The 21354-nt window shown below is 40.7% G+C and overlaps 1 protein-coding gene across 6 annotated transcripts in view; it reads left to right on the forward strand.

Moving 5' to 3' along the window:
• The first annotated feature begins 2815 nt into the window (after positions 1 to 2815).
• Positions 2816 to 21354, forward strand: part of C2H4orf51 (chromosome 2 C4orf51 homolog) — a 79689-nt gene continuing 61150 nt past the window's right edge. For 5 of the 6 annotated variants that reach the window (XM_047717568.1, XM_047717573.1, XM_047717570.1 and 2 more), the window contains exons 1-2: positions 2817 to 3154; positions 11130 to 11203. In XM_047717568.1, the coding sequence (XP_047573524.1) occupies positions 2922 to 3154; positions 11130 to 11203 (307 nt within the window). In that variant the 5' untranslated portion in view covers positions 2817 to 2921. Of the gene's footprint in view, positions 3155 to 11129; positions 11204 to 21354 lie in introns of all 6 variants that reach the window. The other variant, XM_047717574.1, reaches the window with a different exon arrangement.

Raw genomic sequence — 21354 nt, forward strand, 5'->3', positions numbered from 1 at the left:
TTCTGTTTTCACTCACCATCCAGAGTTCATTGTCCTAGTAGTGCTCTTGATAAGCTTTTTCCTCTCATTGAAATACCAGGGACTGGACAACACAGCTTGCCATAACTCAGTTCCAAAAGGAGGTTTTCAGTGGATGTCAGACCATACAGCACTGAATATCAGTGTCCAAGAGGAGAGAAGCGTCTGAACAAAGGAGAACAAAGAATGAGTGCAAAGAGCAAAGTCTCTTAGAATTCTAGGATTTTACAGATTAAATACTATGATAATAAATTCAGTCAGTCTATTCTATTTATTTTCTAATTTGAAGTCTGACTTCTTTTTAACAGACTTGATCAGCATCTAATAGGCTGATGAACTAAGCTGTAATTTCACCTAAACCCAAAATGAGTAATTTCACATAAATTTTGAGGTTTCACTACCCTTGATCCGTTCTTTCTTTCTTTCCTTCTTTCTTTCTTTCTTTCTTTTTAAGACTTTATTTATTTATTTATTTGACAGAGATCACAAGTAGGCAGAGAGGCAGGCGGGGTGGGGCGGGGAGCAGACTCCCTGCTGAGCAGAGAGCCCGATGAGGGGCTCGATCCCAGGACCCTAGGATCATGACCAGAGCTGAAGGCAGAGGCTTTAACCCACTGAACCACCCAGGTGCCCCTTGGTTCTTTTTAAAAAAATTAATAATAATAATAGTTATTATTATTATTTTTTGAGAGAGAGAGGGAAAAAAATGCATGTGTGCGAGGGGGAGAGGGGCAAAGGGGGAGAGAGAGAATCTTAAGCAGGCTCCACACGGAGTACAGAGCCCAATGCGGGGCTCCATCTCATGACCCTGAGATCATGACCCGAGCCAAAATCAAGAGTCTGACACCTAACCGCTGAGCCACTCAAGCGCTCCTCACTACTCTTGGTTCTTGAGGTTCTTAGAGTTGTTAAGATGATATCATAATTGATTTGGGAAGAAAAAACAGAAATAACATAAAGAACAGGAATGTGATGACAAAGTACACTTCTGCCATAATTTATTTTTTAAAGAGCTTATTTTATCACATATTTGTTTATAGACTGCCACACAACCTAAGAAGATTCTAAAATGTTTTCTACAAATAATCTTTCACAATCTGCTCTATACATGTTCCTGTCTCAAAGTAATATATATTGCTAGCAGAGATTTCTCTGAAACCATAATTTTTGCTAGAACGGCTAACGGTTGAAGCATATGCACAATTATTACCTGACACTGGGTGGGCTGAAAGGAGCTAGGCGGCTGGGTTTTCGGGGCCCTCCTTCCCTCTGCATCTCCGTCTTATCTCATCTGGATTTCTCTAAGGAGCCCAAATTCCATGGGAAAAAGCAGCTGGGTCTGAAACCTCTGCCTAATTCTTCTAGGGCAAAGGCACTTATGTTCCAAATTGCAAAGTTTTAAGGATAGAAACCCCTAATTTTAAATGCTACCAATTATTTACAAATAATTTTGTTCTCAAAGAAACATGGCCCATAGTGTGTCAGCCTCACTATAAAGGACTGTCCGACTTCAGCTCCGGGAGCCATGTTCCCAGTATTCAAAGGTCAAGTGCATTGGAATCACACAGCAATGTTCATGTGCTGATTCCTGGGCTTTTCCTCAGACCTCCGCAGTCTGCGAAGGCAGGACTGAAGTCTCCGCATGGTTAACACGCCCATAGGTTCTGATCCAAACTCCCATGGAGATGGTTTTTCTTTAAATGATGATGATGGATCTCCTGGCAGAGTTGCCGATCCAGACGAGGCATGACATTTGCATTTATTTAAGAAACTAAGAAGGTCTCAGGTTATGTGCATGAGCACAGAAGGTGGAGAACTGCTCCAGGAGCTGATGAAAGGACAAATGTTGAAAGATCTAGTCTGATTTGTCAGTGAATTGTTTGTTATTGCAGAGAAGGACAGACAAGCCAAGGACACTGATTTAGATTATTTATTAGTGAGGGACGGAGGAGATCATGAGAATGGAAGATTGAATGCTATCACCCCTCAGCCTAAAAAAGGCTCCCAGTGATATTTCAGTGACCTTAACTCTGAACCCTGGCTGTCTTTAGAATTCTCCAAGAGTCAGCTTTTAAAATACACCAGTGCCTGGGCCCTACTCCAGACCAGTTAAATCAGAATCTCCGGGGGTGGCCTGGGGGTGTGGGTGAGGTCTGAGCTTCGGCTGATTTTAACAGCTCCTGGGATGACTTCCGTGTGCAGCCAGCTCAAGGACCACCGCTTGATGACACACGAGAAGCTATTTGAGTCACCTGCTCTTGCTGACGTCACAGACGGTTCGTTTAGCTTCCAGACTCTTGGAACCCAGTCTTTAGAAGAAATGAATGCCTGGCACTGTTCTTTTATCGCTCGCTCCCACCTCTTAAACCAGCGTCATCAGGATTCACTGTTTTATTTATAAAAGCAGTTGCTACCCGCTTTTTTTTTTTTTTAAGATTTTATTTATTTATTTGACAGAGAGAGAGATCACAAGTAGGCAGAAAGGCAGGCAGAGAGAGAGAGGGAAAGCAGGCTCCCTGCTGAGCAGAGAGCCCGATGTGGGGCTTGATCCCAGGACCCTGAGATCATGACCCATGCTGAAGGCAGAGGCTTAACCCACTGAGCCACCAGGGTGCCCACCACCTGCTTTCTTGCCATCGTTTGTAGCCCTGTGTGGCTCAGAAAAGGACAGAAACTTACATACCTTACACATTTTCTAGTTAAAGTTTGGGGGGTGGGGGTGGGGGCCTTGTATTTGTGGAATTCGGTGATCTGTTGCTTGGCAACTTCAAGAGAGTTAAGCTTCTGCATTCCGCTAGAGTCAGAATTACAAAGTTTGGTGAGCCCCGTCAATTACCTCTTGCGACCAAAAGGAAATTAATTGTCCATCATGCAGAGGGCTTGAGAAGCTGGCACCTAGAGCCATGTCGCACTTCTTCTACTTGACTCCACAAATCGTTCTGCCCTTTAGCCCTCTCAGCTCTCGAGAGTTCGATCTGATCAGACGCAAGGCTGGAGCATCTTGGCAGAAGGAAACGAGGTGGTTGGACTCTTCCATAACAACATACACAGGCAGTTACCGGAAAAAACAACTGGACGAGTCCGCCAGCAGCCGATTTTCTTTTAAAGCAGGACGGCATCGGCCTGAGTGTAACCAGTAAGATCTTTGTAATCTGCACCTGGATATGTCACTATAAATAGACAAGAATGCTCTCAGGAGGAAGAGGGTATTGTAGACCCTGAGAGACTTCATAGACTTTAACTCTGTATATTTTCCTGTGTAAATGTCAGCGGGAAGAAGAGCTAAATGTCAGTTACCAGCTGAAATTATGATTATATTCTCTAAGTCCTAACATTCTATATAACTACCTACTCTTGAAAATATAAAAATGTGAGTATTTTATTAAATTGTAGGTATTTTGTATCCTCTGCTCGGCAAAGAGGTGCGTCTGAGAATTTCTCCTTAGTTTTTGGTCTAGTTTTTCCACTTTCAGAAGTTGAAAAATTCCCTCAGAGCAGGAAGAAAGTGGACTAAATCCTTCTCATTCCCTACCTTGTATTGTCCGTCAGTAAAGGCAAGTGGTGAGGGCCTGAAAGACATTTTCTGAGTGTTCACTTTAATCTAAGTCTTCTGATAGGCTCACAGAAAAGATTAATTTGCTTAATATGGTACCTGAAACTATAGAAATAAGGAGTCGCAAAGAAAGGAGATTTTATCAGTGTCTGTGGTGGGGGAAGGGATATTGTGTTTCTGGAAAGATCTCAGTAAAGCAGGTTTCCTCTGAGCTGGCTTAGGTAGGGAAAGGAAGAGCATCGTGCATGGACAGGAGAATATGCACAAAGGCAAAAAGAGTTTAATCCCAAGCATTATTAGAGAACCACAAATAGCCCAGTGAAAGCGTTGGTAGACGTGTGGAAAAATATGAGGACTTGTTATGAAATATGTCCCTCTGGATATTAATTGTCTAATATCTTGTCCAAATTCTGGAAATTCATTTGAAAATCAATTGGGTTTTTGACTCCAACTTGAGATGTGAGTAATAACTCAAATAGTGCCCTAATAATTATTAATTATTGCCTTCCAGGTCTTTCCAAATCATCAAAATTGTGCTTAAAGCTGAAATGTCTCAGAATGACTTTTCTATTGCATGCCTTGTCGAGTTTATTCCAACAAACCATAGTCTGCATTTTTAATGGCTCTCAAGTATGTTGACACTTCAATTAATGTTGGAACTCCCTTTGCTAATTCTGTGAATTTTGAGGTATCTTTTGGCCAATTAGGGGGAATCTTTCAGCATAGCCAGGGTCCTCTCTGAAAATAGTGTTTGAAATCTGGTATCCAAACAGACCCACTCACCAGAGTAGAAAAAAATATGTTATCGCTCAAAAAGTGCAGAAATATGGCAGCTGGCGAAAATGCCCAGAACTCTGAATTTGTGTCCTGTTCAGACTGTGATTGTTACATGCATCCTTCCAACCAGTGCCCCCTGTGACACTGCAAACCACAGGAGACCCCAAGCTTGCGAGGTCTGTTTTTTGGGACCTCAGAAATGTAAATATAATCTTGGCACAACTACAACTTATTCTATTATAGGGTAAGAAGCCAGTCAGTGTCATAAATGAAGATGAAGGGCAGATTTAGCTCATTTTTAAAAACACTGATTATATTCTAAATTTGCTTTTGTTTTTAATCTTTGTCTTGGTTAATTTTAGCCCTAAGGCAAATGTCTTAAGTTCTGAACAAAAACTGTTTGATTAAAATTTTGTAAGGCTATAAGCAGACATTTTCACACTGCTATAAAATCAAAGTGGCCCAAGGGGGATTATCAAGTAAAATATAAAATGAATGATTATTTAAAATGTGTTAAGTTGGAAAACATTAACGTGTATAAAACGCAATACATTTTATTCACCTTATCTATTCACCACATACATTGAATACCCAGATAGTGCAAAACAGAAGAAATCTGGGAGAAGTCTTAATCATTTGGCGCTGGGTCAGTTTTAACAGCAAATATGTAAAATTCATCAACATGAAAAAGAAGGATCCTGCACTGGAAGAATGGAGATTAATGCAGTACAGAACTTAGACTGTCGGTATCAATCCCACTTATCTGCCAAACTTAAAATAAGAGCTGCATTTTGACATCTGAAACTAATGTAACATTGTATGTCAACTCTGCTTCAATCAGGAAGAAAAAAAAAAAAAGAGGGACACCTGGGTGGCTTAGTTGGTTAAGCATTTGCCTTTGGCTCAGGTCATGATCTCAGGGTCCTGGGATCGAGTTCCACATCGGGCCACCTGCTCAGCGGCAAGCCTGCTTCTCCCTCTCCCATTCCCCCTGCTTATGTTCCCTCTCTCACTGTCTCTTTCTCTGTATAAATAAATAAATAAATCTTTAAAAAAAAAAAAAAAAGGAGTGGCACTTTGGAATTTCCAAGACAGGAATATGGCTCAGTATAAAGTTTTAAGTCTTGATGCTTTGTTTATTTATTAAATTATTCTTTCATTTATGCACTAATCATATATTTATTAAGATCCCACTACATAAGTTCTTTTAGGATAGGTGCTGGGGCTACATCAGTGATGGAAGCATCTATAGGGCCCTTGTCTTCATGGTAGTCTGGTGAGGGAAACAGTCCCCAGGGAAACAAGCCATTTGTGTTTGAAGGAAACAAATTGGGAACCTCAGTAGAAACAAAGAGGGGTGGCACTTTCTTACAAAGCTAAACATAGTCTTACTAGTGATCTAGCAGTGTGTTCCTAGATATTTACCTATAACTGATTTGCAAACTTAGATCAACACGAAAACCTGCACATGAATGTCAACACTGTTTTTTATTCATTATTGCCCCAAAGTAGAAGGAAAAAAAATGTCCTTCAATAGGTGAATAAATTAAAAAAAAAAAAACCTGTGTCACATCCATGTAGTGGAATATTATTCAGCAATAAAAGGAAATGAGGCATTAAGCCACAAAGGACAAGGATGGATTATTTTTTTTTTTTTTAAGTAGGCTCCATGCCCAATGTGGGGACCCAACTCGTGGCCCTGAGATCAGGAGTCCGATGCTCCATTGACTGAGCCAGCCAGGAACTGCCCCCACACTTTCTTTCTATAAGTAAAGACATGGATGAATCTTAGCTCCCTAGCCCCAACTGAAAGGAACTGGTCGGACCATCAAGTATTGCATATTCAACTATATGATAATTTAGAAAAGCAAAACTAAGACAGTAAATGGATCAGTGGTTGACAGGGGATGGGAGAGGGCTGAGTAGGTGAAGAACAAGGATTTTTTAAGCCAGTGAAACTATTCTGTATGATACACTAAGTTTTTGTGAAAACCCGTAGTACTTTACAGAACAAAGAGTCAAATTTAATACATATAAATTTAAAGAAATTATTTAGGAGATGAGAGGGTTCCCAGGATAGCACATAAAATGCGACAAAGGAATATAAATGTGTATTACAAAAGTAGGAATCAAGCTCACCGAAGGAATAAAGTGCTGATCTAAGTAACTTTAGAAATGAGTGCAGACTATAAGACTAAAACTAGAGTGACAGCCCATAACCACTGAACTCTGGTTGATAAAGTTGTTTCCCAGGGGGGACAGGTAACAATTCTGAAACCACTGTACATATACTGGAATGGAACAATTAAGTAGATAGATGGTAGATGATGGGGGCGAGGCTGTTGTTGGGAGTGGGAGGTTAATGATAAACAGAGAAGGGGTAAGAGTGATCCGTGTGGGAATGGATTAGAATTGAATGCATCAGCATTCATGCAGAACTCATGCATAGCTTAATATAAATATAGATGGCTATGCAAAGAAACATTTAACGGTTTGTGTATATACACAGGTTAGTATGGACACAGGTACTTCCTTACTCTTTGGAGCAAAGTCCCTACCTGCAGCCCATATCAGCATGGGCCATCAGCTGAGAGGGTCCAGGAGCAACACTTGGTAACAGCAAGCACACGGAGTACCCAGATTTTGGCTTCTAGTGCTATTCTCCAGTAACAGCACCAGAGTTTCTAAGAGAAATGCTGATTCTCAGACTGGAGGAGGAGATACACAAGATGAATTTGGAGTAACTTATAGTGCCAGAACGTAAGAAAGTATCCATCAAAACAAAATGAAACAACAACAAAAACAATGATGGAAGCATCTGAAAGAGCTCCCAATGACTGAAGCTGGAAATTTGTGCAACAAAAAAAGTAGTATTGGCCCAAAGTATAAAATAACCACAAGTTCATAGTGTTATAAATGAATGATTGAATAAATTCATTAATGAGGGGAAAAGGACACATTTCTCATGCAAAACATTTTCATAATTCATGCAGCTACATTATGCTCAATGAGGTGGAGAATAACTCATGACCACTTAGGTGCGAGCTGTGCATAGTAACTTTCTTCCACTGAATACAGAAAGTGAAAAGGGGGGAAGCCGGACAAATACAACTTCAAGCCAGCCGACCAAGTTTAATTCATAGCAACAATGATAATTCACACTGATAGTCTTTAACCTTGGTATGAAATAGTACTTTACCTCTATGGCTTTCTCCCTCAAAATAATTACTCTCAACTAATCATGAGAAAAACATTAGATAACTCCTAATAGAGAGACATTCCACAAAATACCTGACCAGTAATCCTCAATATTGTCAAGGTCATCAAACCAAGGAGTCCGAGAGACTGTCACTAGTAGGACAAACCTAAGAAGACATGATGACTAAATGTAATGTCATATCCTAGATGGGATCCTGAAACAGAAAAAGGACATTAGGGAAAATACTGAGGACATCTGAATAAGTATGGACTCTCGTTAATAATGTGTCGATAGACAATGGACTATTATGCCTCCATCAGAGAGGATGAAAACCCAACTTTTGTATCAACATGGACGGGACCAGAGGAGATTATGCTGAGTGAAATAAGTCAAGCAGAGAGACTCAATTATAATATGGTCTCACTTACTTGTGGAGCATAAGGAATAACACAGAGGACATTGGGAGAAGGAGAGGAGAAGGGTGTTGGGGGAAATCGGAGGGGGAGACAAACCATGAGAGACTATGGACTCTGAGAAACAAACTGAGGGTTTTGGAGGGGAGGGGTGTGGGGGGTTGGGCGAGCCTGGTGGTGGGTATTACAGAGGGCACATATTGCATGGAGCACTGGGTGTGGTACATAAACAATGAATTCTGGAACACAGAAGAAAATAAAATAAAAATTTAAAAAATAATGTGTCAATATTGGTTCGTTAATTATTACAAATATGTGATTCTAATGTATGATGCTAATAATAGGGGTAACTGGGTGGGGAGTATATGAGAACTCTCTGTACTATCTTCACAATAATTTTATTAATCTAAAAGTGTTGACAAGTTAAATTTTTATTTAAGAAGGGTAACACTGGAGGAGTTCAAAGGAGGAATAAGCAAATACACAATCATAATTGAACACTTTAAGTCACTTCTCTCGATAACTGGTGGGACAACCAAATAATCAGTAAGAACACACCAAATCTGAACATGATCAAGACACTTGTCCTGTGTGACATATCTAGAGTCATGAACCCACGAACCGAAGAATATACATTCTTTTCAAGAGCACGTGGAACATTTTCAAGGACTGACCTTAGGTCTTTAGGAAAATCATTTGCTTTCCAAATACTTCAGGATTATTCTGCAAGGCCCAGTCAGAATTACCACAGTGTTTATTTTGGGGGGGCTTGTATCCCTCCTGAGCAAGAGTGAGGCCACATGGGAGTCCAAGGTTGAGATTGGGAAGCAAGCATTGACCTAGGGTGTCCTTATAGAGACAAATCCCTTTATGAAAAAGCAGCAGCACATTGGACCATGCTTCTGAATGAAGAGGCACGGAGCCAGGCCTTCCTGAAAGCCACAAGACAAATAGGATTCGTTTGTTCTAGCAGCCATATAAAACTAATACAGGTGGAACAGAGAGGAGACATGTTTCTATAACGAAGGGATGTGTAAATGAATTTATAAAAGATAACAATACGGACGTTTCATAACTGTTTAAATTAAAACAGGAAAGAAAACTAGTGCCTAAAACTAAAAGTAACAGTTTTTAAATGATTTTTTTTAAAAATGCCACTTATATTGTTAAAGTATGTCAAATTTCTAGGAATAAATGTAATCAAAGATGTGCAAGATCTCCATACCGAAAACCATAAAACATTACTGAGAGAAAATAAAGATGATCTAAGTAAATGGAGAGATAAACCATGTTCTTGGATTGGATGACTGAAAGTTATAAAAATGTTCTTGCTTCACAAATTGATCTATAGATTCAGTGAAATTCCAATAGGTGTTTTTGTGGAACTTGGCAAGATGATTCAAGGCCAGGAAATAGCCAGGACACTCTCAAAAGAGAACAAGGTTAGAGGGATTTTTACAGATAACAAAACTTACTATAGAGCTTCAGTAATTAAAGCAAGATGGCATTATAGCACAAGGATAGAAAATAGATCGATGTAACAGAATAAGGAGCCCAGAAAAAGACCTGTGCATATATGGACACTTATTTATGAAGAAGGTGGCAGAACAGTAGAGAAAATCTGTGTTTTCAATTCTAGGTAGATTAATTCCAAATGAATTAATGATCTAAGCATGAAAGGCTGAACAATAACCATTAGACAAAGCCATTAGATGACAGAGGATTTCGTGATGATCTTGAAATTGGCAAAGATTTCTTCAACAGAACACAGAAAGCACTAAGCACAAAGAAGAAGTTAGATAAATTGAACTACCTTAAAATTAAGAAGTTCTGGGAACAAAATACACCACAAAATATGCCACACTGGATGTGGAACCTACTTGAAAAAAAAAAAAAGAAAGGAAAGAAAACCAGTTTGATCTCCTCATCTAAAGTTGATGCTACGGGTACCCTAAAACTTAGCAATTCCACTCAATTCCACTTCTAAGTGTATACACAGCTGAAATGCAATTCACATGTGCACCAAGAGACATGTACGTGCAAATATGTTTCTAGTAGCATTTTTCATAATAGTAAAAGCTAAAAGGCCAAAAGGTAGAATTAGCACTATAGAGCAGAATGGACAGACAACTGTATGTTCACACAATGTCAATGAATATGAACAAATGAATATATGCCCAAATTATAGTGTTTGGGTATGTCTGCTTAGGTGAAAAAATGTATAAAGAGAAGCAAAGATGATAGATGATGAAGTCAGTAAACTGGTCCACTGCCTACCTGTATTTGACCACCTGCCCTAAACCTATTGAAAATTAATTACTGGGAACAGGCTCAGAAATCTGCATTTTAAAATTAATACCCTCTGTTGACTCATCTGCTGTTGTAGGATGGAAAGAAAGAAGCACAGTGGGTTAACAGCCCTCATCTCCAGGATGATTAGGGCTAGTTTGTTGGCTGAATGCATGCCTAGGAGCATTTTGAGACTCCCTAGGCTGACATCAATTCCGCTCTTCCCCTAACTCCCACACACAGTTCCAGGTCCCTGGAGCTTGGAGACCCTCTTGTCCCCCTAATCAGGGGCCAGAAACAATGTGCTGCATGCCAGGAACTGAGGACTGTCCATTCCATACAAAATAACTGTGCTTCCCACCAAGACCCTCCTTGCCTTAAAAAAGTATTGTATCTTGATTCAGGGAAACAGAGATAGAGATGTGTTTCGAAGGATAGACACAGCATCTGTAAGTTCCTGAATTACTCCTCTGCTATTCAGTTCAACACTTTCTTGGGAAATCAGCACACTGGCTGTGATATTTCCTATTCCATTCATAGCACTTTGCTTATTCTGAAAACAACTCCCTGGAGAAAGACTCACAAATCCAGCTAAAACAATTATGAACTTAATGTTTGAGCTTTTCATGTATAAAAACTGAACACTTTACCCTTTTATGACAAAATGGAACAAACAAATCACTAAGGATGATGAGAAAGTCCAAGTCGGGTTGATTTAATGGGAGTTGGAGGTTATGGTTTGGGAGCATAGAAAGAGGACAGGAGAGGAAGCAAAAGTTTTACAAAGTCAAATGAGAAGATGAGTGTAAAGCCCTCCACATCCATAGGCTGTGGCTTCTAGACCCAGAAACTCATAACTTGTTTCTTCTACTTGTTTCAGGATATCTTCACCAAATTCTGCCTTCAGTCCCACGGTCTGCAGGGCTGGCTCCCGGGAGACTACAGATGTGAAGAGTGAGTACAACAGTCCGTCGTGAGCACAGCCTTTTTGCCAGGGTTGCTGTATTTGTAACTTGTAGGTTCTTTTTTTTTTTAAGGTTTTATTTATTTATTTGACAGACAGAGATCACAAGTAGGCAGAGACACAGAGAGAGAGAGGAGGAAGCAGGCTCCCCACTGAGCGGAGAGCCCGATGCAGGGCTTGATCCCAGGACCCTGGGATCATGACCTGAGACAAAGGCAGAGGCTTTAACCCACTGAGCCACCCAGGTACCCCCATAATTTGTAGGTTCTTAACTGTAGTCTTTCTGTTTCAATTTGCCTAGTAAAGGCAAGATGTCTTTAGCAAGACAACGAGTATATTGCCCTCTGATCTGTCACTCTTAAAAAAATGAATTATTCCAGGGCCAAAATGTCCTTGTCCATATGAGTCCAGAATGTTACTTCTGCCAGAGTTTGGAGCTTTAGGTAATGCCATCTGACCTTTACTGGGTACATCTAAAAATGAAGAAGAGAAACCAAAGCTATAAACCACCACCTAGGAAACTATATTTACTAACCTACAACCATCTCCACCCTGTTTTAGTTAAATTAGAATAACATTAGCTGCTATAATACACATCCCAAATTCTAGTTGCTTAACACAATAAAAGTTCACTTTTTTTTTCCCATAAAGGCCATGGTGGGGGTTTTGGGGGCAGACTTTCCACATGATGACTCAGGGACACAGATGCCCTTTATCTTGGGGTTCTGCCATCCCCTGGCGTGCCAGAGTCCTTTGTTTTCGCCAGGATGAAGGGTAGGGAAGGCACACCTGCTTTCTTACCACTTCAGCCTGGAAATGACACACAGCTCTCGTGCTCACATTCCAACGGCACAAATAGCCACAAGGCTCCACCGAGATTCCAGAGTTCAGAAGTGGGTTACTGGACTGGGCAGCCACTTCCTGGTAACAACGGTGTACTATGGAAAGGAACAACTGGTCAACCACCACACAGGCTGCTTTTGAGGAAGAAACACGATAGATTTTTTCCCATATAACTTCTACTTCTCAGGGTTCCATCTTTGAAGGTTTAATAAGACTCATGATTGAAATCTCAAATTAGGACTTTTTAGCACTTTATAAAATATTCTGGTCATTGGTTTTGCTGTTCTATTTAAAGATTTAACATTCAGGCATGTGTTGCGGGGAGAAGGGATGGTAAAATGAAGTATTCTGCAGCCTTATGGGGTTTTCCTAAATAATGGAAATAAAAATTTTTAATGGCCCCCTGGGACAATCAGTCTTCTGCTGGCTTTCCTAGTAAAATCTGGCTTTATTGGAATAGTATATTTGAGGTGGGTTTTCTGTGCTCTTCTGTGGTTTGTTGAGGCAAGCAGACAGGGCAGCTAACTATTTGTGCAATTGTTAAAATCAGGAAAGACTTTCTTTTCTCCCCTTTGCAGTAATGAACATAAAGTTAAAACACACTGCAGAGCTGGGAGACAAGTCTGAGCTAGGGCATGGGGACTTAAACAGCCCAATCATGTCCTTCATAGTAAGTTAAGGTGACAGTGCATCTGATCTGAGTGGCATGGAGTCCAGGTCTATTGCATTTATACTGATAGCTGTACCCTTCAGAATGCTGACTAACCATGCTAATCACCAGTGGCCCGTGAGTGTCAGTAGGGAGCAGTCCCGGAGCTGGATGGGTGGAAGTTCTTGAATGGTAATAACATGAGCAGCAAAAGCAATCATTTCCTACATGATAGTATTACTGTATTTTCCTACCTCCTCTCCTACTGGTATGGTATAATACTGATAGGAGGAAAGGTAGAGACAGCATCAGTATATATCATGATAATGACTTTTAAAAAAATTTATTTATTCATTTATTTGAGAGAGAGAGATAGCAAGAGAGCAGAGCAGGAGGGAGTGGCAGAGAGAGAAACAGGTTTTCCGCAGAGCAGGGAGCCCAACATGGAACTTGATCCCAGGACCCTGGGTTCATGACCTGAGCTGAAGGCAACCACCCAACTGACTGGGCCACCCAGGCGCTCCCATGGTGATGATTTCTTTTCTTTTTTTTTTTTTTTTAAAGATTTTATTTATTTATTTGACAGACAGAGATCACAAGTAGGCAGAGAGGCAAGCAGAGAGAGAGAGAGAAGATGAAGCAGGCTCCCTGCGGAGCAGACAGCCCTATGTGGGGCTTGATCCCAGGACCCTGGGATCATGACCTGGGCCGAAGGCAGAGGCTTTAACCCACTGAGCCACCGAGGCGCCCCCCATGGTGATGATTTCTTAAGGGACTTAGCCCATGTTGCCTTTTTCACTCTCCTCCCACGGTCATTTTAACTTAACTGACAACTCCTCTTTACATCAAGGTAGAGTTACTTAACTTGGCCGAGCAATAACTTCTTGTTATAACTTCTTCTTGTATTTTTTCTCAGTTTCCACGCTTCATTTTTGGATTACCAAGTGTAATTGTGCCAAAAGTCCCTCACAGTGGGAGTTAAAACATGAAGTCAAGTGAACATGGGTCTGTTGATTGTCTCTTTGTAGACACATATCCCTTTGTAGATATGCAAATCAGATGGGCTGTTCTTAAGTGTGATTTATGATCATCATAGGAAATATATTCTTAAATTCTTTTTTTTTTAGATTTTTATTTATTTATTTGACAGAGATCACAAGTAGGCAGAGAGGCAGGCAGAGAGAGAGAGGAGGAAGCAGGCTCCCTGCTGAGCAGAGAGCCCGATTCGGGGCTCGATCCCAGGACCCCGGGACCATGACCTGAGCCGAAGGCAGAGGCTTTAACCCACTGGGCCACCCAGGCGCCCCTCTCAAATTCTTTTTTTTTAAAGATTTAATTTATTTTTTTGATAGACAAAGATCACAAGTAGGCAGTGGCAGGCAGAGAGAGAAGGGTGGGGAAGCAGGCTCCCCGCTGAGCAGAGCACCCGATGCGGGGCTCGATCCCAGGACCCTGGGATCATGACTTGAGCCGAAGGCAGAGGCTTAACCCACTGAGTCACTCAGATGCCCCTCAAATTCTTTTTCACAACTGCCTTTCAAAGAGTTCTTCGCTCTTATTTGTTCTACCTGCACTAAGGTGGTTTTCCTTTTGCATTGCCAGTAGTTTTCTTTGCAAGTGTTTGATTCGGTTATGGCTTTCCCTATGGTCCATTACATACTTGTCTCTCATGTTCAAAGAAGAACAAGGTGATAGCTACTGGAAGTTAAAACCTTTTTTTTTTCTTATTGATGTAAAATTGGCATATAATTGGAGTGTAAGTTTCAGGTGTACAACATTATAATTCGATATATTTGTGTATACTACAAGATCACCACCATACGCTTAGTTATCTCTTATCACCATACAGTTGAGCCCCTTTATTCATTTTACCCACCCCCATTTCCCTTCCTGTCTGGTAACCACCAATCTATTCTCTGTATCTATGAGTTGTTTTTTTTTAAAAGATTTTATTTATTTATTTATTTATCAGAGAGAGAGAGAGAGAGAGTGAGTGAGTGCAGGCAGGCAGAGGGGCAACAGAGGCAGAGGGAGAAGCAGGCTCCCTGCTGAGCAAGGAGCCCGATGCGGGACTCGATCCCAGGACCCTGGGATCATGACCTGAGCCGAAGGCAGCCGCTTAACCAACTGAGCCACCCAGGCGTCCCGAGTTTGTTTTTGTTTTGCTTTGTCTGTTTTGTTTTTTAGATTCCACACAGAGGTGAAATCATATGGTATTTGGTTTTCTCCATCTGACTTATTTCACTTAGCATCCATGTTGTCACAAATGGCAAGATTTCACTGTCTTTTATGGCTGAGTAGTATCCACTATATCTTAGTATCCGCTATATCCACATCTTCTTTATCCACTCAATGGGTAATCAATCAATGGATGCTTAGGTCATTTCCATATCTTGGCTATTATAAATGTTGCTGCAATGGACATAGGTGTGCATAAATCTTTTCAAATTTGTGTTTTCATTGTTCTTCAGATAAATACCCAGAGATGGAATTGCTGGATCATGTGGTCGTGCTATTTTTAATTTTTTGAAGAATATCCATCCTGGTTTCCATAGTGGCTGCACCAATTTACATTCCCACTAACAGTCCACAAGTGTTGCTTTTCTCTACATCCTTGCCAATGCTTGTTATTCTGTCTTTTTGATGATGACCATTCTAATAGGTATGAGGTGATATATCATTGCAGTTTTGCTCTGCATTTCCCTGATTAGTGTGATGTTGAGCATCTTTTCATGTACATGTTGGTTATCTGTATGTCTTCCTTGGAAAATGTCTATTTAAATTCTCTGCCCATTTTTTAATCGAGTGAGTTTTGTTGTTTGAGTTTGTTGTTGTTGTTAAGTTGCATGAGTTCTTTATGTCTTTTGGATATTGATTGGTTGTTGGATATATCCTTTGCAAATATCTTCTCCCATTTAGGAGGCGGCCTTTTTGTTTTGTTGATGGTTTCCTTCACTGTGTAGAGGCTTTTAAGTTTGATGTGGTCCCATTTGTTTATTTTTGCCTTTGCTTCTCTTGCCTTTAAAATCAGATCCAAAAAGCATCACTAGGACCAATGTCAAGGAGTATACCACCTATGTTTTCACCTAGGAGTTTTATGACTTCAGGTTCTACATTCAAGTCCTTAATCCATTGTGAAGTAATTTTTGTGTATGGTGTAAGAGAGTGGTCTAGTTTTATTCTCTTGTGTGTGGTTGCCCAGTTTTCCCAACAACGTTTATTGAAGAGATTGTCCTTTTTCCTCTTGGCTTCTTTGTTATAAACTAATCATCTATTTTGTGTGGGCTTATTTCTGGGCTCAACAAATAAAGATCAGACATTACAAAACTGCAGTACAACAAACAGAAATGGTTAAACGATTCAACTTTCTCTCCATTTACATTCTAAGGCAGATACTAGCAATTTTATTTTTTTAATTAAAGCTCCTCTCCAGTAAAAGCAATTTATTGTGTGGTGGTATACAGACAATAAGGCAGCACTCACCAGCTCTCTCTTTACCTTCTCTTGTTCTTAGCACCACACCTGTGTCCCACCCCTGCATCCCTCTAGGATGTGCCCAAGTTACTCTTGCAAAAGGGTACACTGGCCTCTTTGATTCTTGCCATTCTGGGAGATATAATAATATGACCCAGATGTGACATGTGTGAAATCTTCTTGGGATATGCCCTTGACCACAGATAACAAATTCCAAGTCCCTGAAGCAGCTCTCTGAACAGGAACTGTTTGTATGATATATAGCCTTTTATAAGGAAGGGTTTAGGAGAACATTAATATTTTAAAAGGGCACCATGACGACAGTTTGTTGTGTTAGTTCAAGAGTATTTATGTCCATGTTTAATGCCATTCTTTTTTTACCTATTCTTTTACGTCCACTTTTATTCTGTGACGCCTTCTCTAAACCTTGGAAGATTTCTAAAAGCAGTAAGAACTCACCAGACTACCCTATATGCCATGTCTTCACACATGGAGAGCTTAAAGCATAAACAGGATGATATCAGGTGTTTCTGATCACACTTGTGATAAAATTCCAATTCCTTACTAAAACCTCTGAGGTCTTACATGAAGAGGACCCTGCCTATCTTTCTGGTCTCATTGCATGGTTCCTCCTTTTTGCTCACCTGCTATTCCAGTTACATTGGCTGCTGTTAGTAACTTGAAAATGCTAAGCCATTTCCTACCTCGGGGCCTTTGCACATATATTCTCTTTGTTGGCATGCAATTATCCCAGCTCTGCTGAGCTGTATACTTCAGGTGTGAATTTAAATGTCACTTCTTCAGACGGGTCTTCACAGCCCACCATATTTAAAGAAAGTTATTTATACTTTTTCCCTTTTAATTTCTCTCTTGGTGCCTTGCTTGCTTTCTATGCACTATTGTATTAGTTTATTTGTTTATTTTCTCTTTCCTTTTCTAGAACATAAGCAGAGACTTGTCTGTCTTATTTGCTTCTGTATCTCCAGCACTGGGACAGGGCTCAACCTAAACCAGATGCCCTATGTTGAGTGGTTTTTATGGACCTTCCATTGTAGACTTTCCCCAGAACATATTTCTTATACAAGCAGTTTCTTATTTGGAATTTGTCTTCCAAAAGGGAGTTTATAAAGTGCTTTTAAAAATCAGAAGGCAGTTTTTACAGAAGCAAACTTCCAAGAACTTATTTCTAATGGCAGCTTTTAGAATCCTGTGTTGCGCCACATAAAATTGTAATACCTTAAAAACTGAGTAAATAAATAGCATCTGGCACTGTTGCATGTATACACGATTTTATTTATACACACTCCTCCATCCCCCACCCCAGATCAGCAGTGGACTGAAAGAGATACAGCTAGGCAAACCCCAAATCTGAAAATACACATGCAGTAATATAAACAAGATATGGCAAGCATGATTGGGGATGAGAGGGAGAGAGGAGAGAGATAAGTGGTACCTGTAGGGCCTAGGGCATGAGAACGACCTCCCATTTGGTAATGTTGGTGTCGTGTGGCTTCCAAGCTTTGCTGATCTTGTTTCCATAGTGTCTCAAAGATCTACGCCACTGGTCCCATTTTGGGGTCATTTCCAAAGCTTATTGGTCTTGGAGGCTGGGGCCCCAGGATGAAGGTAGAACTAGATGGGTTAGGGCATGGCCAGACAGAAGAAGATTTTTCCCTAGGTTTTCTAGTCTACCTGAGAAAGGGGCAATAGGCTGGCCCTGGGATGGAATAGGAGAGGGTAAAGAGCAGCCAAATCAGGCAGCCTGTCCCCTGTCCTGGGAGACACTCAAAGCTCCTCAGTCAAGTCTCCTTCACAGCCAGGCCAGCTTCTGCCAGGTAGAGGCTTCAGGGAGAACCTTCCTCCTCCAAATCCTCCTTAGAAGGCAGAAGTGGGGCCAACAGGAAAGAGTCTCACCCCTCCTTCAGCCACCAGGAGAAACTGTGGAATGAAACCTCCCCCCGCAAAGAGAAACCGGGTTCTCGTCTCTCTCCCACACGGTCCCGTGCCTGTCTGCTGAGCTGCTTCGACCCTGAGATCCCATACTTTTCACTCCTACCATATGCACTGGCAGTGGTGTTCTTGCCCTTTCAGCACCCATCCCCCCACACCTGTTGCCTGACAGGGACAGATTTTACCATTTTGCTCCTGGTACAGCCCTTCAAGATTCATTCTGTTGGGGGAAGGAGACTCCTCAGGTTTAGTGTGAATGTCTTCATTGTCTTTTCTTAGGGCCATCCTTGTTTGCTTTCCATTGTTGCCAGAGGAAAGCTGCCCTTTTGGGATAGTCGAGGACTCAGGCAGGGCCAGGCCAGCAGACCACTCCCTCACCGAATCCCCTAGTGCCCTCATTCTTCTTCCCGCTCGCTCCGCAGCCACTGGCTGCGCAGGTGTGCAACTGAGGGAACAGGGTCACTTAGAATAAGCCTCACTCACCTCAGAGTTCCCACATTCACTCTTGTTGTAAGCTGTCAGAGCAGAAGGATCTTGTGATACTGAGATTTGGTTTGTTTCCTGGCTCATTTGTATGCCTTGCTGAGGGGAGTGCATTTCTTTTAAACTACAGAAAGAAAAAAAAAGTCTCACATTGGCCACCAATAAATCTAGATAGCCTGAGAAGCAGTTTGCCTGCGATTGACGTCCTTACCACATTAAAAATGACAGATATGCTGACTGATTGCCAGCATTAGCCCCAAAAGAATCCCAGGAATGGGCCCCCAGACTCAGGAAATGCCCATGTTCCTTTCAGGAGTTGGGAATTTCGTTTTGCTCTCTCTGACCATTTTAAATTAGGAACCAGTCTAATAAATGGTTAAGTGAGTTTGTCAGAAAATATTCAAGTATAAGGCAACAGTTTCCAAATTCCCTGCAGAGACTGGACACAGAGGAACATTGGCAACCAAGCCTGTTATTAAGAAGGTCACAAGATGCCATCTGTTCCCATGTGCACCTTACTGTTCAAACATAACATCAACGAGCAGCTGGCTGCAATAGATTTTGCCTGTGAACGTAGAAGTCAGCACTATAGTGGGAACCACAGTGATTTCAGTGGGCTTGTGTGAACAAACCATGCTGTCTGCCTATGGGATGCACAGGGTTATATGGGGAGAAGATGGGAAGAAGGCAAAGTACTGTTGTTAGGTCTGTTTTTGCTTATGGCTCATATGTAATTTGGGAAGATACTTGCAGGTCTTCCCAACCTTTTTCTGCCTGGTTTTAGCCATCTATAAAATACGGTCATAGCACTCTTTCTTTACCTGTAATTATGACAGTAAGGTAGATAAAAAGGCCTTATTCTTTTATTGACTTCATTTTTTTATCTAAAAAGAAGTTGAAGGAATAGCACAATCAATATTCACTCACTCTTGCCTAGATTCTTCAGTTCTTAATATTTTGTCACATTTGTTAACATGTAGCTTTATCCTGGTCTCTTTATACTGATACTTGTATATACTTCTTTGCTGAACTTTTGAGAGTACATTACAGATATCATAACGGTATATCCTTAAATACTTCAACACTTACCTAAGAGTAAGAATGTTCTCTTACATAACCATCCTACTGTTATCACACTCAAGAAACTTAATATATTTTTTAAAGATTTTATTTATTTATTTGACAGAGAGAGATCACAGTAGACAGAGGCAGGCAGAGAGAGAGAGAGGGAAGCAGGCTCCCCGCTGAGCAGAGAGCCCGATGCGGGACTCGATCCCAGGATCCTGAGATCATGACCTGAGCCGAAGGCAGTGGCTTAACCCACTGAGCCACCCAGGCGTCCCAAGAAACTTAATATTGATAGAATAATTTTTACTTAATAAATGGACCATGACATGCCTTGTTCTTAAAAATCTGTCAGGAAAAGGCTTGTTCTGTCATCAACCCTAATGGTTAGCAACTCTCTCTTTAAGACACTTCATATTTTTGAGGGACTTTGAAAAATCTAATGAAAGCTCTGGGCCCTATCTTCAGAAAAACATCCAAAAAGAGAGTTCTGCAAGCCAACAATTTCTGTATCTTGAATCCCTCCTGGATGTCCATGGGCTCTAGGTCAAGTGTTGTTAATCTTTGATCTAAATTCTCCTCTTTTGTGTACATACAGTTTAAGACCATAGTTCTCAGAAAAGGTTAAGAATAGTTTGTCTTCCCTTTCCAACATTGTTTTGTGTTCAGGAGTCTTCATTTCAAGAAACTCAGAGTTTCAAGGAATTCAGAGATGTGTAGGCAGGAGATCATCTTATCCCCAATATATGAGAAGGAAACTCAACCAGAAACATGGCTGAGAGTTATATTATGACAGACACACAGTAGGTGGACTAAATGATTAGAAGGCCTAAAAGAATACTTCTAAACTCGAGGGTCTCTGATCCTGGAAGCCCTAATGCTCACAGTCCTACACTTGCTTTCTTGACAACATGCTGTTAGAAACCAAATACCTGTAGCATTCTATCAGGATTGGCACAACATTTAAGGACCTAATATGTAAAGGTGGAATTTGTTGGATGTTACTAACATTGTTACTTTCATCAACAAAATTGCTCAATTTGGTTATAATTCTAGGACTGGGAAGGGGAAACAGGGAGGTGGATTAACACTAGAAAATCAGGGTAATAGTAAATGTCCTTAATTAAAGACTGGTTAAAACTACTACTGTCAGGTTGCACTGTGGGCTCTATTTTGTCAACTGTGAACTCACAAAGAAAAAAAGTCACTAGCTAACCATACGACAACATATGTGGACTTGCTGGTGTTCCTCTCCACAAGCAGACTAAAGAAAACAGAGATATTTCTAGCTCTGAGAAATGACCAAGTTTGGGGAAATGATGGACATACATGCTTTTTCCCCCCATAATCCACCAAAAATACTTTCTGTAAAACTTTAATATTACAGAATAATATCATTTACTAATTACTGATTATCTCAATAATTCTTGAAAGGAAGGGTGACATAAAACTAGTTAAAGCCTCTGGCAGGCCTGTGGGATTTATAAAAGTCTTATAGAGCTTTGAAAGGCTGAAGATTCACAACCAATGGAGTAATCAGAACTAATTGTGCAGGATAAACTTCTTATACACCTGCTTTTACTTTAGCTATGAAAAAGTGGGATTTTCTTGAATTTAACTAAATAATTGTTGGACTCTATATTTTGACTTTAGCTTGAGATATCTTGTTTTTAAAAA

Source organism: Lutra lutra, chromosome 2, assembly GCF_902655055.1.
Source record: "Lutra lutra chromosome 2, mLutLut1.2, whole genome shotgun sequence".
Classification (NCBI taxonomy): domain Eukaryota; kingdom Metazoa; phylum Chordata; class Mammalia; order Carnivora; family Mustelidae; genus Lutra; species Lutra lutra.